The sequence below is a fragment of the Brachionichthys hirsutus genome, chromosome 13 (assembly GCF_040956055.1).
Source record: "Brachionichthys hirsutus isolate HB-005 chromosome 13, CSIRO-AGI_Bhir_v1, whole genome shotgun sequence".
NCBI classification, from domain to species: Eukaryota; Metazoa; Chordata; class Actinopteri; order Lophiiformes; family Brachionichthyidae; genus Brachionichthys; species Brachionichthys hirsutus.
Genome location: NC_090909.1, coordinates 11399781 through 11413569, shown reverse-complemented (window position 1 = coordinate 11413569; position 13789 = coordinate 11399781). Strand labels below are relative to the sequence as shown.

Here is a 13789-nt window from a genome sequence, read left to right as displayed (position 1 = left end):
TCCACACAATATATTGAAAACATAATAAAAGTTGGCAGAAAATATTTTTTTTAACATTTTGGGGCTTCAGCTCCATGAACCTGTGACATTTTGGACTAGCTCACCAGCGCCCCCTACGTACCTGGAGGTTCTAAGAGTGGACTTTTGCTACCCCAGTGGAATGTCTGCTATCTTATCGGACCATACTTCATTATTACACTGCTAAACTGTGTACTTCCATCATCCATATGTTTACGCTGACAAGTCATTGTGGTATTCGATACGTACTTGAACGGCAAATTCAAAGCAGCCTACATGTTGAGTGTCAGGCGACACGTCACGCCCTCAGTGCTCTCCGGCTTAGCTATATAGCAGAAGGGTCAGGAGCGTACAAGACTTTTCAAGCTTACAAAAACGGGTGGCCAAAGAGGCAACAGTTATGAGTAGAAGAACAGTACACAGTGCAAGTGACAGGTTGAGTACATAAATCCAATACACCGTGTGAATGCGCATGACGTGTCGAGTACATTGGACCATTCATTTTTAGTCAAGGGAAAAAGACTAGATATTTAAGACATTTGAAGTCACATGTTACGCCTGCCTTTTCAAGCCAGTCCACCATGGCAGATGTAAACCACCACTACAGAAGTATACTCATATACAGCATACTACATGGTAGTATATTAACAGAAGCACATGATTTGATACTCAGCAGAAGAGTATCCAGCACTGCAAACCCGACCTTCGTTTTAATGTCAGCGCTTACGATTCCTGACTACGTGAGTGTTCGACGGCCACGCCTGTGCTTTCCACCCTGACCCTCCAGGACTCTTGCTTGGCAGAACCCATTTTACCATCCTCCATCGGGACCCCAACGAGACATTTGTAAAGGTCTTGCCTTGTGTTGAAAACGTATGTCTGAAGGGAGATGTGTGTAAACTAGAGGTAGACTGATGAAGTAGTTAGATGGACATTTGGCTACAGAAGAGTTTCAAACATTGTTATCTCACATTTCAAAGGATACGCAGGCACTGCAGTGTTTAAGTGGCCGGGAGCATGCACAGAATAAGAAAACAGACATTTGAGGTATTTTTCATGACCTTTCTGGGTAGGAAATGATATGTCACGGGTTTTTTTTTTTTTTTTTTTTTCACGTGCAGCGTTTCCACCTTCCAAACTGTAATGCTGGTTCATTTCCACCAACCAGGATACCCAATGAAAAGGAAACGAACACATCCGTGGTACTACCTACACCCGCACGACTCGACCACCATGTCCTCGTACTGCTTGTAGACCACGTTGTTTCCTGAGTCGATGTAGAGGATGCTGATGGGGCTGAGTTTGGATGGGGCACAGCAGCTTGGAGGCATGTTGCTGGGATTCATGGAATTCATCAGAGTCTGGATGATGGCGTGGTTGGTGGGCTCCAGGTGGGAGCGCAGGGGGAAGTCACACATTCCCTCACAATGGTAGGCTTCATAATCCAGCGGGGCGATGATCCAGTCGTCCCAGCCCAGTTCTCTAAAGTTGACGTGCAGTGGCTTCTTGCTGCATCTGGATTTGGACTTCTTGCCATGTCTCTTCCCATGGCGACTTTTTGATGCTGCCGTCCTCCTTCTCCTGCTGGCTTTGGAACCAGGGCCCCCCTCTTTGGCTTTCCTGTCTAAACCGAGCAAAAGGCTCCCTTCCCCTCTCTCGCTGAAGAGAGTCTGCCTCTTCTTCGACCTGGTGAACACCACTAAGATGGCTTTTTTCTGCTGAGGCCTGCTATGCCTGTGCAGGCCCAGGAGGTGCAGGTCCAGCTCCCTGTCTGGGTTGTCCAGCATGGCCCTGAGCTCCAGACAGAAGTGCTTACCGTCACTCAGGTGCTGCAGCTCTTTGAATATTTCCCACACGTCCAAAACCTCCCACTTCGGCCGTTGGGAATCCTGCAAGTCCAGTGTTTTGGAGTCAAGCAGCTGTTGGTCATGACAGGAGTGGAGCTGGATGTCGACGGGTTCTGTTTCCGATATCCTGAAATTCCCAGACACTTTTGTGTATATCCGAAGCTCAGCTCCCAGCACCTCCGCCTTTTTAGAGAGGGTCGAGACGTCGAACAGATACCGCTGCCTCATCACAGGCGAGTGTGGGAGGTCATCTGGGGGAAGCATTAAAGCAGGGGGGGGTCACATGCATTGTCGCAGAGATGATGTGTGTGAATTTAGCAGGAACAATCCAACAATTGTCTGCGCTGAATTAATCCAGAACCATCACTCACAGTTTCAATGCACAGATGCAAACTAAATAGTTCGTCAAATACCCCCCCCCCCCCCCCCACTTGGCATGTCCCACAGGGTGTCTGCTTTTTAAAAATCCTTCAATTGTATTTAAAAAAAATAGCTCCAGAAAAAAGTGAAATATTGGAGTACTGTGTAAGAAAAGTACATTTGTACATTAAAGTTGAATTGTTATTAGAATTTGTAAAACTTTTCCTCTTATTACACATCTTGAAATAGCTTGTAACATGAGCATTCAGTAACATTCAGCTCCCATTATTATAATTCATTATTATAACACATGCTGTTACAGGTGTTATAATAATGCATCGTTTGTTTTTGTTCTCTATACAAGAAAATGCTGTTTTTAATAGACTTTAGTGTAACACTAACCCTTTATCGTTATTCTGCAATTTTACACACTATAAATAATTTTGAACCTCAGATATGAAAAGATGAATTAACAAAAGCAATGAACTTATTATTATTATTTTTCCTTCTGACTTTCCAGTGGTTCAATTTTGGATTCATCCCAGGCTGACTGCCACACACGCACACGCACGCGCGCGCGCACACACACGTACACACACACGGCTCAACATACCTTGTCCCATGTCCACAAAACTTGCAATAGTGTTCGCAGCTTTTGAGGATCGATAGAAGCTGGCGTTGAGCCCCAGTTTCTCTGCCGTGGAGAAGGTCTTGTAGATGGACAGCATGTAGTCGTGAGGCTCGATCGACGCGGATTTATCGTTTCTGTCGATCGACGACGGCGCATGAATCTTTTTGAAGTGGCGAGAAGCCTCCTGTCCATCAAGGATCCTCGCCACCTTCGGGCGCGTCGCAGGGAAAATGGCAAGAGATGGAAAACAGGGAATTTCACAGACAAACGCAAGAGCCCCGCAGAGAAAAGTGAAGTGATGGACATCCATCCTCTGGTCTCGTCGTGGTATCAGAGCCTGAGCCCGGGCTGTGGCCGGGGGCGGGGGGGGGGGGGGGGGGGGCACGGGCAGATCCGGAGCTGAGTTCTGCATCCACTCTGCGCCAAGTGGCGGCTCCGCCAAAAAAAAAAAAATAAAAAAAAAATTGCACAGCGCAAGAGAACAGCCGGTGTAAAGTTAAAAGGGGGCGCGGACACGCCCACATTGTGCCGTTACGGCCAAATGGAGGGTCGCAGCAAGTGAGGCTGTAAAAGTGATTGTTGGTGCCTCGACAGGCAAAGAAAGATGCTGATCAGCTTCGTGTCTGTGGATTCATGTTTTGTTTTTATTTCTTCCTGAGACAAAAAAAATATCAAAATGAATATTGGTGTTTTTATTTGTCTGTTCTTTGCGTGTCGCGCTTCCAAAAGTCGCTCCAACTGCAGCATCATGAATTTTAGCTAAGCGTATTCCGCCCTCTAGTGGCGTTCAACATATTGCACTGATCCAGAGAGACCACGTTCATCCAATCAGCTTCCTTCAGCACCACGGACAGAGTCTTTGCACTCTTGGCAGTCTGCTCGCGCAGTGAATGGCGCGTTCGCCTCACAGCAAGAGGTCATAGGTTCACATCCAATGTTCCCTCTAATGTTTCATGTGTCTGAGCAAACACACAAAGTGTGAGCAGACCCTCAGACAAATGTGAGCAACATCATAACAATACATTTTATGTTGAACACACTTTATATTTGAAAGCAAACCTCAATAGTATCAAAATAAAACATAAAAACAGAGATAAAATCAACAAATAAAACATAAAATTAACAAGCAAGGGCGGTACAACATGTTTTTTCTAAACAAGTAAGGAAGAGGAAAGGTGTTAACTGTGGATGACGAGGAGTATATATTTTTTTTATTTATATATGATAGTATTTTATGGTTTATTATTCCAAGTATTTACGTTGAATATTTTGCTCTAAACTGAATAATAATTAGACTTAAATAACTTATTTTGTAAATAAGTATTCCACTTCTTCCCACTCCTTTTTCGAACTATGTGCTTTGTTTTGTTATGTCTTTTGTTTTTTTATCAGTATTTCTTTGTTTTGTATGTACAAATAATTACATATTTTTATACATGTTCAAAAATAAAATTCATTCAGTCATGTGTGTACTGTGGTAGTCTGCAAAATACAGTATATAACCTCATTTGTCCTGTGTCCTTCTCATGTCTCCAATGGTTGGACACGTTCATTAACACGTTTAGTTCATTAAACTAAGTTCTCTTTCACATTCTGCTCTGGATGCTTGAGATGTAGCACAAACAGCTGAGATGTTTGAGCTCCTAGATTTTAGTGCTGCAGCACCACGTCTGAGAAGGTGCTGATTGACCCACGTTTAAGTTTTAGCCTCATTTTGGACTTGAATTCAACACATTCACTAGTAATGACCTCCAGAACGTGAGTTCTGCAGAACAGCCTCACACTTCTCTGCCAGTGCAGCAATATCTGCTGCTCCAAGTGACGTCATCATCGTGACTCTCATCGTTAGCTGCAGCAGCCGGTCACTCACCGGCTCACATTGGAAAGTAGCACAGGATGAATTTTTACGTGTTTCTTTTATTTTCAATTCAGGTTGAATTTTGTTTTTGTGCGCAGCGGAGGTTTTCGCTGCGCAAAGAACGCGCCAGCAGTGCGCAATTGCGCACGCGCACATCTTAGAGGGAACGTTGTTCACATGCATCTTGGGGCCTTTCTGTGAGGGGTTTTTATATTCTCCCTGTGTCTGTGAGTACTTTGGGTTCTCCGGGTTCCTCCCACCTCCAAAAACAACACCAACATTTTCCATATGTGTGAGTGTGTGCGTGAATTATTGTCTATGCGTGGCCCTGTGATGAACTGGCGGCTTGTCCAGGGTGTACCCCGCCTCGTGCCCGTAGAATGCTGGGTTAGGCTCTAGTAGATCCCACGAAAGAAGATTTGGGATTAAGAGGTTAAGAAAATGAAGGAATGAAAAAATCAGGCAATTATGATGCAAGCTAACAAATCGTATTTATTTAAAGCCAAATATACATTTAATCATTATCAAAATTCAAACTTCATAAATTCCTTCACCTTGTAAAATATTCATCTCAAAGCCATTTGTACCCGTTTCAAAATAAAAAGTAAAAAACATTCTTACACCTTGTGTCTTTGCAAATTAAACAGTCGAAAGAAAGAAAGAATCCAATAGAAACAAAAAAAGATGACCCCGGAACCTTGATTAAACAAGTATTGCTGCTAGAAAGGAAGGAAACCCCTCACTGTGTTCAAAGATGAGATTATAAATATGTTGGCGGTCCTTCATCAAACCATCTTAGCTTCTAGAAACTTGGGATCATGTCTGAGCAGCCTATAGAGTAAATGATGCTAATCACACACAGACTGCCGGCTGAGACAGCGGCGCCGGCGGCGGGGATGCCGCTGTCAGCGGTGGTCTTTGTTGGGATTGTGCTGTATGTAGGAGGAGCGGTGTTGCTGGCGGTTGCAGTGTTTCTGATGGAGAAGCTGCCTGATGTAGCACGCCACTCCTTCAGAGTGAAGGTCATTGTCAGGCTCTCTCCTGCAGGGAGAGAAGGAACAATTCTTGGGGTTAAGTGAGCAGCAAGTAAGTATATTTGAATTTGTCGCTGAAGTCTAGCCGCACCGCTGCGGTCGACGGATATGTCGGTGAAGTTTGCCCAGCAGCCGCTGAACAGGATGGTGGTGTTTCCACCCAGTGCGTCTATGCTGTTCCCTTCGGAGTCCTGCAGGCTCGCTGTTACAGTGAGAGTCGTCACCCCCACAGAGACACACTGACCCTGCAGACAGAACCACGGGTTGGTGTTTACAGCGGCATTTTATTATTATTTGTTGATTTACAATCCTTCATATTTTCCCAAGGAATTTTCCTGGTGTCAGCTGATTCCTGACCTTCTTCCAATAAATGTTTTACATTATAAGTTTTTTTTTTTTTTTTAAGTAATATTTGACAAATGGTCGCAAACCAGGGACAGGCGTGGATATGAAGCTCAGCTGGATTGAAATCAGGATTTCTAAATCAAATACAGCAGAATCCATCCATCCATCCCTCCATCCTCCACCACTTATCTGGGGCCGGATCACGGAAGCAACAGTCTCAGCAGGGAATTCTAGAATTCCCTGTCCCCAGACACCTCCTCAAGCACTTCCGGGTTATAGTAGAATACAGTGGTACCTCAGCTTACAAATTTAATCCGTTCCGGGACTAACCTCGTAACGTGAAAACTTCGTAAGTAGAGACGCATTTTGAATGTAAATGCACTAATCCGTTCCAAGCCCCGCAAAAGTATTGTAACGGTTCATGTTTTAGGAGTGTTCATTATTCCTACGCTGCAGAGAGTCCGCAAAGGCATCCAGGGAGGAGGGGCGGTGTGTGTGTGTGGGTGCCGCGGGGAGGAGGAGGGGAACGGGAGAGCTGCGCGCAGCTCTCCCGTTCCCCTCCTCCTCCCCGCGGCACCCACACACACAGAGAGTTACCCGTCGTGTGCTTATTCCAGCGTCCGACGGACGCTACATTATGATATTTTTTTTAAATATTAATCTACCTGTTAGCTGTTACTTTTTGTCCTCTTTGTTTACTGGTCCTTTGCGGTGTTTTCTGCCTCGCGTTTCTTGAAAAACTGATCCGATGACGTCTGCTTTTGCCGGCTTTTGACAATCCGTCGGAAATGTGCGAGGCAGACGTCATCATAATGAGCAATAGCCCGACTTGTCAACACTTTTTCCGGGTGACACGAGGGGGACACGAATAGCATGCTGAGATACACGCATACGCAACGGGTTGCCAGGCAGATTTTAGGCGATAGCCAATGGCAGAGCAGCTACAAGTTTGTTTACGTTCGGGGAACTCTGGGAGCGGCGAATAGCGCTATTCGCCGCTCCCAGAGTTCACCTCGTATCCTGAAATGCTTCCGTAACAAGAGGCAATATTTTCCCATTCAGAAACTTCGTAACCTGAAAATTTCGGATGTAGGGACATTCGTAAGTCGAGGTACCACTGTAGTTAAAACTAATCCTGAGCCACTCATCAATCCACGTCTTCCACCCTACAGCCATCAGCTATAACAGCAGATATGCAGTCATGGTCTGGGCATGTGTCGATGCCCCACCCTCTCATCCACAGCCATGAGCTTGGGTTGCTGGTACAGAGGACCCACAACCCCCCTCGCGTTTGGCTCCACCATCAGCATCAGGCTGGCCATGCTGGACACAAAGCTCATTCCAGGCTCCTCCCTTGTCACGTTTTCCGAGGCCTCCTGAGAACAAAAAGCAGAAACCCGCTGAACCAGTGGGAGCCCACGCAAGCCCGACATGTCCGCGTGGCCCAAAGCTACTACGACGTTGTCTTGATGCTCACCTCCAGCCAGCTTGACTCAGACGAGTGAGGAGGTGGTTTGATCATGCTTAAAGAAGACACATTGTAGCCTGTGGCCTCAGTGAGACTTCCCAAAATCGCTGCCTGACCGAGACGATCAGCAATGTTCCTCATGTCTGTAAAGGTCTCTTCTGAAGAGACAAAGGTGACAGAGAGGTGGAACACGCATGTCTGTTAGGGGATGGGCGTGAAATTATAGACTGACACGTGCTGGACGTGGAACTCCTTCCACTGACCGTTGGTGCTGCTCTCGGTTTGCTGGACGGTTTTTCTAATCTCAAGCTTCACTGTCAGTCCCCCTTCTGAGGAGCGCTTCCTGCGTGCACCTCCATCTTCCCGGATGATATTGGTGATTCTGATCATATCCGGAGGAACTTTGAGGAACGCAGCAAGGTTATTCACGAGGGCCTCCCCAAAGAACTCTTCCTCGGTCATGGCAGGCAGGTCAAAGGAGACGAAGATCATGGGAGAGGTTCGGACCTCGGCTGGTTCGGAGCCTCTCAGCAACACCATCACCATCTTTTTGTCTGGGTCAAAGTAGTTGTTTCCTAAAGTGCCATTCAGCTTTGGGAAATATTGCCCTGGAGTTATGAAAGAGACAAGCGACGAGAAATAAAAGAATACAATTTTACTACTTATTTCAACCCTCAGCTTTACAGCTGATGGTCTGGTGCACTGTCTTTGCAACCCTTTGTTCATCATCTTGTGAATTTCTTTATTTTTGCATGATCTTTTGGAGATCTTTTAGCCTACTTCACAGCTTCCATTTACATGATTTCTTGATTTAACAGGTCAGGCTGGTGTGTATTTATACACTACATTTTGTGCTTGCTATCATTGTTATTGACTAATACTAACATTTGTTTGAAGACCTGAAAGACTTAAGCGTAACAAATACGTTAAAAAACTCAGAAAGGTGTCAATACTTTTTTTTTGATAGTACAGTATTGAATATTCTGCAACTTTCAGTGAGACCAATACTGTTACCGGTACCACAATTGCTTCTTGTGTTCCCGATAACATATCAATTTAACAAGGATTTGTCCTGCTTTGACCTATGCACAGTGTTGGATATGATTGATCAACTTAATCAATTGTCTTGAAAAATCTGGTGGTTTTTGAGAGTAAGTTTTAAATTGCTTCAAATCCTACTTCAAGGGTCAGCTTTGGAAATGTTGTGGGGTTGCACAAGGTACCTGCCTTGGCCCATCATGGTTCACACTTTACAGGCTGACATTTTATTTATTTTATTTTTTTTAATGAAAGTTGCAAAGGTGATCTGGTCAGGTTAAAAGAGAGACGTTTGTGAAATTGGAAATTCTCCTTTAAAATTCAACGTACATATAGATTCGTTTTTTTTGTAAACCACCTCAGAGCATCTGCAAAAGTCAGTCAAATGCAAGTGTCTGATCCAAGTGACCTAAAATTCTAGTGCTACTACATCTACTTGTATTACTGTCTGCACCAGTTTGCAGTTACATTATTTGCACGTGTACAAAGCATTAGCACCTGTATAGAAAGGTTTCTTCAGGGCGTAGTCAGACTTGTCAGCATTCCACTCAGCATTAGACGGAGCAACCAGGTTGCTGTCGACATACACTTCCATCCGCTGAGGCTTGGAGTAGAAGACGGACGCCACGATGGTCTACATAAATGAAATATAAATCTTTAACCTCTGAGGACCTGGAGTCTAGATGAAGCGGACATCACGTTTTGGCTTATATGACCATAATACTTAATTCTACTTTACTGACATAGATAGATAGACAGAAACAGGTTTTTATTGATGACAAATGATTTCCAACCTCACAGTCTCTAACTCGAGGTGCTTTTGTATAACCCTTTGAGCAGATTAGTGTTGTGTTCACTGACCTCTGATGGCTCAGCATTGAGCATCATGAGGCGAAGATTCTGAGGGCTGGTGCTGGAGAAGAAGATGTCATAATTGTGGCCGGTGGCCACGATGGCGTGGAAGAGAGACAATCTCCTCCGGCAGGTGTAGCCCGAACACCAGCCATGGTCCTGTGGCCCTGGAAACAAACACACACTCAACTGAATTAAATCTCCATGTTTTGTTGGGTTTGGGATTTTTCCTTTGTTTAATTTCTGTTCATTCATTCTCCTCTCTCTCTCTCTCTCGGCAGTGGGCGTGACAGAGAACGGACCGGCAGAGCAGAGCGGGCACACCGGTTATCCATCCTCCAATTACCCGACTGCTTAAGTCCCTCGGTCACCTGTGTTCCAATCACCAGATCACCCGAATGTCTCCCATTCCATCCGATCTGTTCCTGTTCCTGCTCTTGTGATGCCTTTCCGTTCTCTGCCGTTTTTCGCATGAAGTCAGCTGAGTATCTTGAGTTCGTTTTGTTGGATAAGTTACCAGATCCAGCCCGTTATTTCTTGCAATTTCTTTTGGCTGCTTTTCTTACTGGACGTTCCAGCCCGTCCGCCCCTCAGTACAGTGTTTTTTTGTTTAGCGTGATTAAAGACTCGGATCTGGTCCCTGGCTCTGTCTCCGCATTTTTGGGGTCTTCTCTGTTCATTAAGCCCTACGGGACGCACCATGTTTTTTAACTGATGATTTTTGAACACAAGAAATTTCTTTCGTGTCAACAGTATAGTGCCAGAAGTCAAAATCACAATGCCAAATACAAAAAAAGACAACAATAGTTCATACACACAATGAAAATGTTGCTGTACCAACAACTGTCCTGGCTTACTCCATCCTGCAGACGACAATTTCACTGGTTATTATTTATTTTTAAATGCATTAACCTCAGTTATCCGGGTTATTTGAAACATTATTTAATTTATTTCCAATCTTCCTATAGTTTACGTCATGCTGACCAAACCTTTTTTGTTGTTCCGAGGATTAAAAAGGAAATAGGGAAATTTGCATTCCAATTCAAAGCTCCCGCTGATTGGAACAGTCTTCCATCATCCATCTGCTTTATAAAATTTTATAATCTGTTTAAAAATGCCCTATTGTTACATTTTCAAAATGCTTGTAATTGTTTTTAACTTTGTGTTGCTATCTTATTTTTTCATGTAATAACTGCAATTTTAGTTTATTATTACTATTTTGACATGTGCATGTTTGTATGTGTGTAGCTTGAGTGTGTGGATGTGTGTTTGTGTGTAAAGAGAGAGTATTTTTAATTTTGTTTGGTTTTTTTGCATATCTGCACTGCTGTAATTTTGTTATTTCTGTTTTGTTTTGATTGAGGACCCTCTTGAAAACGAGATGGTTTCATCTCAAGGGGTTTTATCCTTTCAAATAAATAAATAAATGCAGCAATAAATCAGAAACGAGGAACGAATGAACCCAGCTGGCGGTAGGTGCCTGCTGCAGCGATGCCCTGATACGTTTTCAACAGGAAGTTTAAAAACATTAGATGCACGTCCCTGATCGTGGCAGAAAGGACGCAGAGTGACTGAGACACTTGATTAAACTTCTCAAAACATCTTACTTTCTGTACAATCAGCAAAAAATATGTTGCTGTGATTTAGTGATTTGCTGTCCTGATCTCCAATAATCTTTTTGTTTTTCAATTGCAGTTGCGATGGTAACTTTAGGGCGTACATTAGAGCTGTACGACATGACTTACCGTTGATCAAATCCACAAAGCCCTCTCCATGGACAGCAACGGGGGACAGACGTCGAGTCTCTGTGTCAGAGTCAAGACTCTCAATCACCAGCATCCTGTAGTTCAGCCCGAAACACTTATAGGCCTGCCAGGCAGTCACGTATGTGCAGTTTTTCCTGATCACACCTGAAGACACACGATGGATGGATGGAGAGAATTTGAGCTGCTTTAATGTTTTAATGTTTTCTTTCCTTCTTCTGCTTACCTTTGTAGGGAGCGACGCTGTCCACGGGAATGCGGCTGCCGTTGGGGAATGAGAGCATGACTTTGGGAATGCGGTAGTCGCCGAGTCCCCTCCTGGGATCCCCTCCCCATTCATACTCAGAATGAGGCACCACAGCGCCCACAGAACCCAGAAGTGAACCGTCCACATCTCTTATGAGGGCCTTCTTCTTGGCGTCACAGTTCATGTCCACGCAGTCAGATGGGTTCACCGTCCTGACACACAGTGAAATCACTCAAATCATTTTAGCCTTTACATAACACTTATACACTTATAGGCTTTGGGCTGCTGGATTCCTGTCGAGCTGACTGGTCTCTGGAGGCATTGAGGAGGTCTTTGTAGCAGTGAATGCGATAAAAGACGAAAAGGCAGGATCTGACAGACGTCCTAGAGAACTGCAGACTTGTACTTTGGTGATGCAGGAGGTCTTGTCCAATGGTAGGAGCTGCTGCTTTACATGGCGATCAGACTGGCCTAAGCTTTACTGCTGTTACCATGCAGAGATGATACAAGATCTCGGTGATAAATTAATGCAAAACTGGATGGAGAAGTTTAACGAACACATGCCACAGGGAATGTGTGCCGTAATCAAAGTGACCAAAAAAAACTATAACAGTAAGAAAATAAGAAAATGTATAATGATATATGGTCCAGTCATTTAGTGTGGGCCAGCTGTGGAAGTGGGTGGGCCCAGGTCCATTAGCTCCACCCATAACGCCGTGGCAGCTTGTCAAGGGAAAAATGCATCATTAACTTGGGAAATAACAACACAGACGATGGCACACTAACAAAACGGAGAATTAGCATATCGTTTTCAGAATTTTGAAGACATTTTATGTAGTCCTGTCATGCGATTCAACATTTTGAGCGATTAATTAACTATGATCAGTAATTAATTAATCCAATTAATCTATTTTTTAATCTCACCTAAAAATTGCAGAGAAAAGTCCTCAACTTGATGCATTTAATTCATTACATTTTTGTGGCAGATAAAAAGATTACTATAACAAACAGTAGCTTTATAAAGTCAATGATTGCTTGACTTGAATCAGAAAACTTTATTAATCGCTGAGTGAAATTCCATTCCAACAGATGCAGAATGTATTTGTTTTTATGTTCTCCGTCGTGCATCGTTCTGATTGTGGTCATCGCTTGCACGGAGGCTTGTATGATGCGTCACCGGAGCTGCAGGTCATGGCTGTCCACCTGGCGAGTGCATTTGTCAGCGTGTCGGTCGCAGACTTGCTCATAGCGAGGCATCTCCTCCAGTTTAGTTTGGTGAAGAGCTTTGCTACGGCTCACTAAGCTGCTAACTCGCGACTGGGTGCTTGGCTGCGATCCTCTCCGCTCCTCAACTTGTCCCTCCCACCTACAATGGGAGCCTATCAGCTTGTGCTAAACAAGCCCAAATGCAATGACATCCAATCAGTGTCCACTTCAGGGTGTCACTGACTATTCCATCCCCAACAACCCCGGCACAAAAAGCCCAGCGCATAAAAGGATTTTATAAAAAGGAAATACAGAAGCAGTAAAGTTAGAGACTAAAAATTAGATTAACACGATTAAACAACATCACGCGCTAAATGGGACTGTAATCAATTAATCACAATTAATGCGATTAAACAACAATACGCGCTAAATGGGACTGTAATCAATTAATCACAATTAACGCGATTTGACACCCTTAATTTTATGCAACATCTTGACTCTAAAATCACATTTTTCATGTCACTCTGAAAATGAATTCTGTTATTTGCCATTGTATTGCAAATTTATCACAGTGTTAATTTTTTTATCAGCACCATATAGATTCCCCAAGTTTCGGCAGGCACACATTTGAGACGCGTTTCAAAGTTTGACATACGTAGAAACGACACCACAGTCGGAGCACGGTTTACCTTAGATCAGGTCTGTGGATGAAAACCATATCATCCGCTTTGCTGTCGATCATGGTTATGCCTGAAACCTGCACAGCGTGCTGCAGGTCCTCGTTCAGTGGGTTTGTTATGAACATGACATTCCTTTCTCCAGAGCAGACATCTCTGAAATGGACAAACGTCGTGTCTGCGAAGAGAAATGACAGCGTAGGAGTCAATTATTCTAACACGCTATTGTAAATACTCTTTTCAATGGTATATGTTTACATAGCAAAATAACATTACTACATTGTCAGTGTCTGAACTCACCCTTTAGAAGCATCTGTCCCCCGATGGCATTGTAGTTGTTGTTCATGTGATGGCTCTTTTTGGGAGCATTGTTCTGTGTCGACTGAAAATTCGGCCAACAGATTCCAGCTCTGCCTCCTTTACAGAAATCAAAGTAATAAATCTT

General features: G+C 44.0%; 2 protein-coding genes across 2 annotated transcripts in view; both read right to left on the bottom strand.

Moving 5' to 3' along the window:
- Nucleotides 1-1223: 1223 nt before the first annotated feature.
- gdf6b (growth differentiation factor 6b) lies at nt 1224-3172 on the bottom strand. The gene is made up of 2 exons (XM_068747271.1): nt 2839-3172; nt 1224-2116 (listed from the first exon to the last, which is right to left on the bottom strand). The coding sequence occupies exons 1-2, from the start codon at nt 3164-3166 to the stop codon at nt 1224-1226; spliced, it is 1221 nt and encodes a 406-aa protein (XP_068603372.1). The 5' UTR covers nt 3167-3172.
- Nucleotides 3173-5516: 2344 nt separating this feature from the next.
- Nucleotides 5517-13789, bottom strand: part of pkhd1l1.1 (PKHD1 like 1, tandem duplicate 1) — a 49819-nt gene continuing 41546 nt past the window's right edge. Inside the window, exons 45-55 of the mRNA XM_068747630.1 lie at nt 13645-13761; nt 13357-13522; nt 11441-11673; nt 11197-11361; nt 9461-9618; nt 9098-9233; nt 7825-8169; nt 7571-7719; nt 7323-7469; nt 5840-5993; nt 5517-5755 (exon numbers count right to left, since the gene is read on the bottom strand). Coding sequence (XP_068603731.1) covers nt 5517-5755; nt 5840-5993; nt 7323-7469; nt 7571-7719; nt 7825-8169; nt 9098-9233; nt 9461-9618; nt 11197-11361; nt 11441-11673; nt 13357-13522; nt 13645-13761 — 2009 coding nt within the window. The remainder of the gene's footprint in view (nt 5756-5839; nt 5994-7322; nt 7470-7570; nt 7720-7824; nt 8170-9097; nt 9234-9460; nt 9619-11196; nt 11362-11440; nt 11674-13356; nt 13523-13644; nt 13762-13789) is intronic.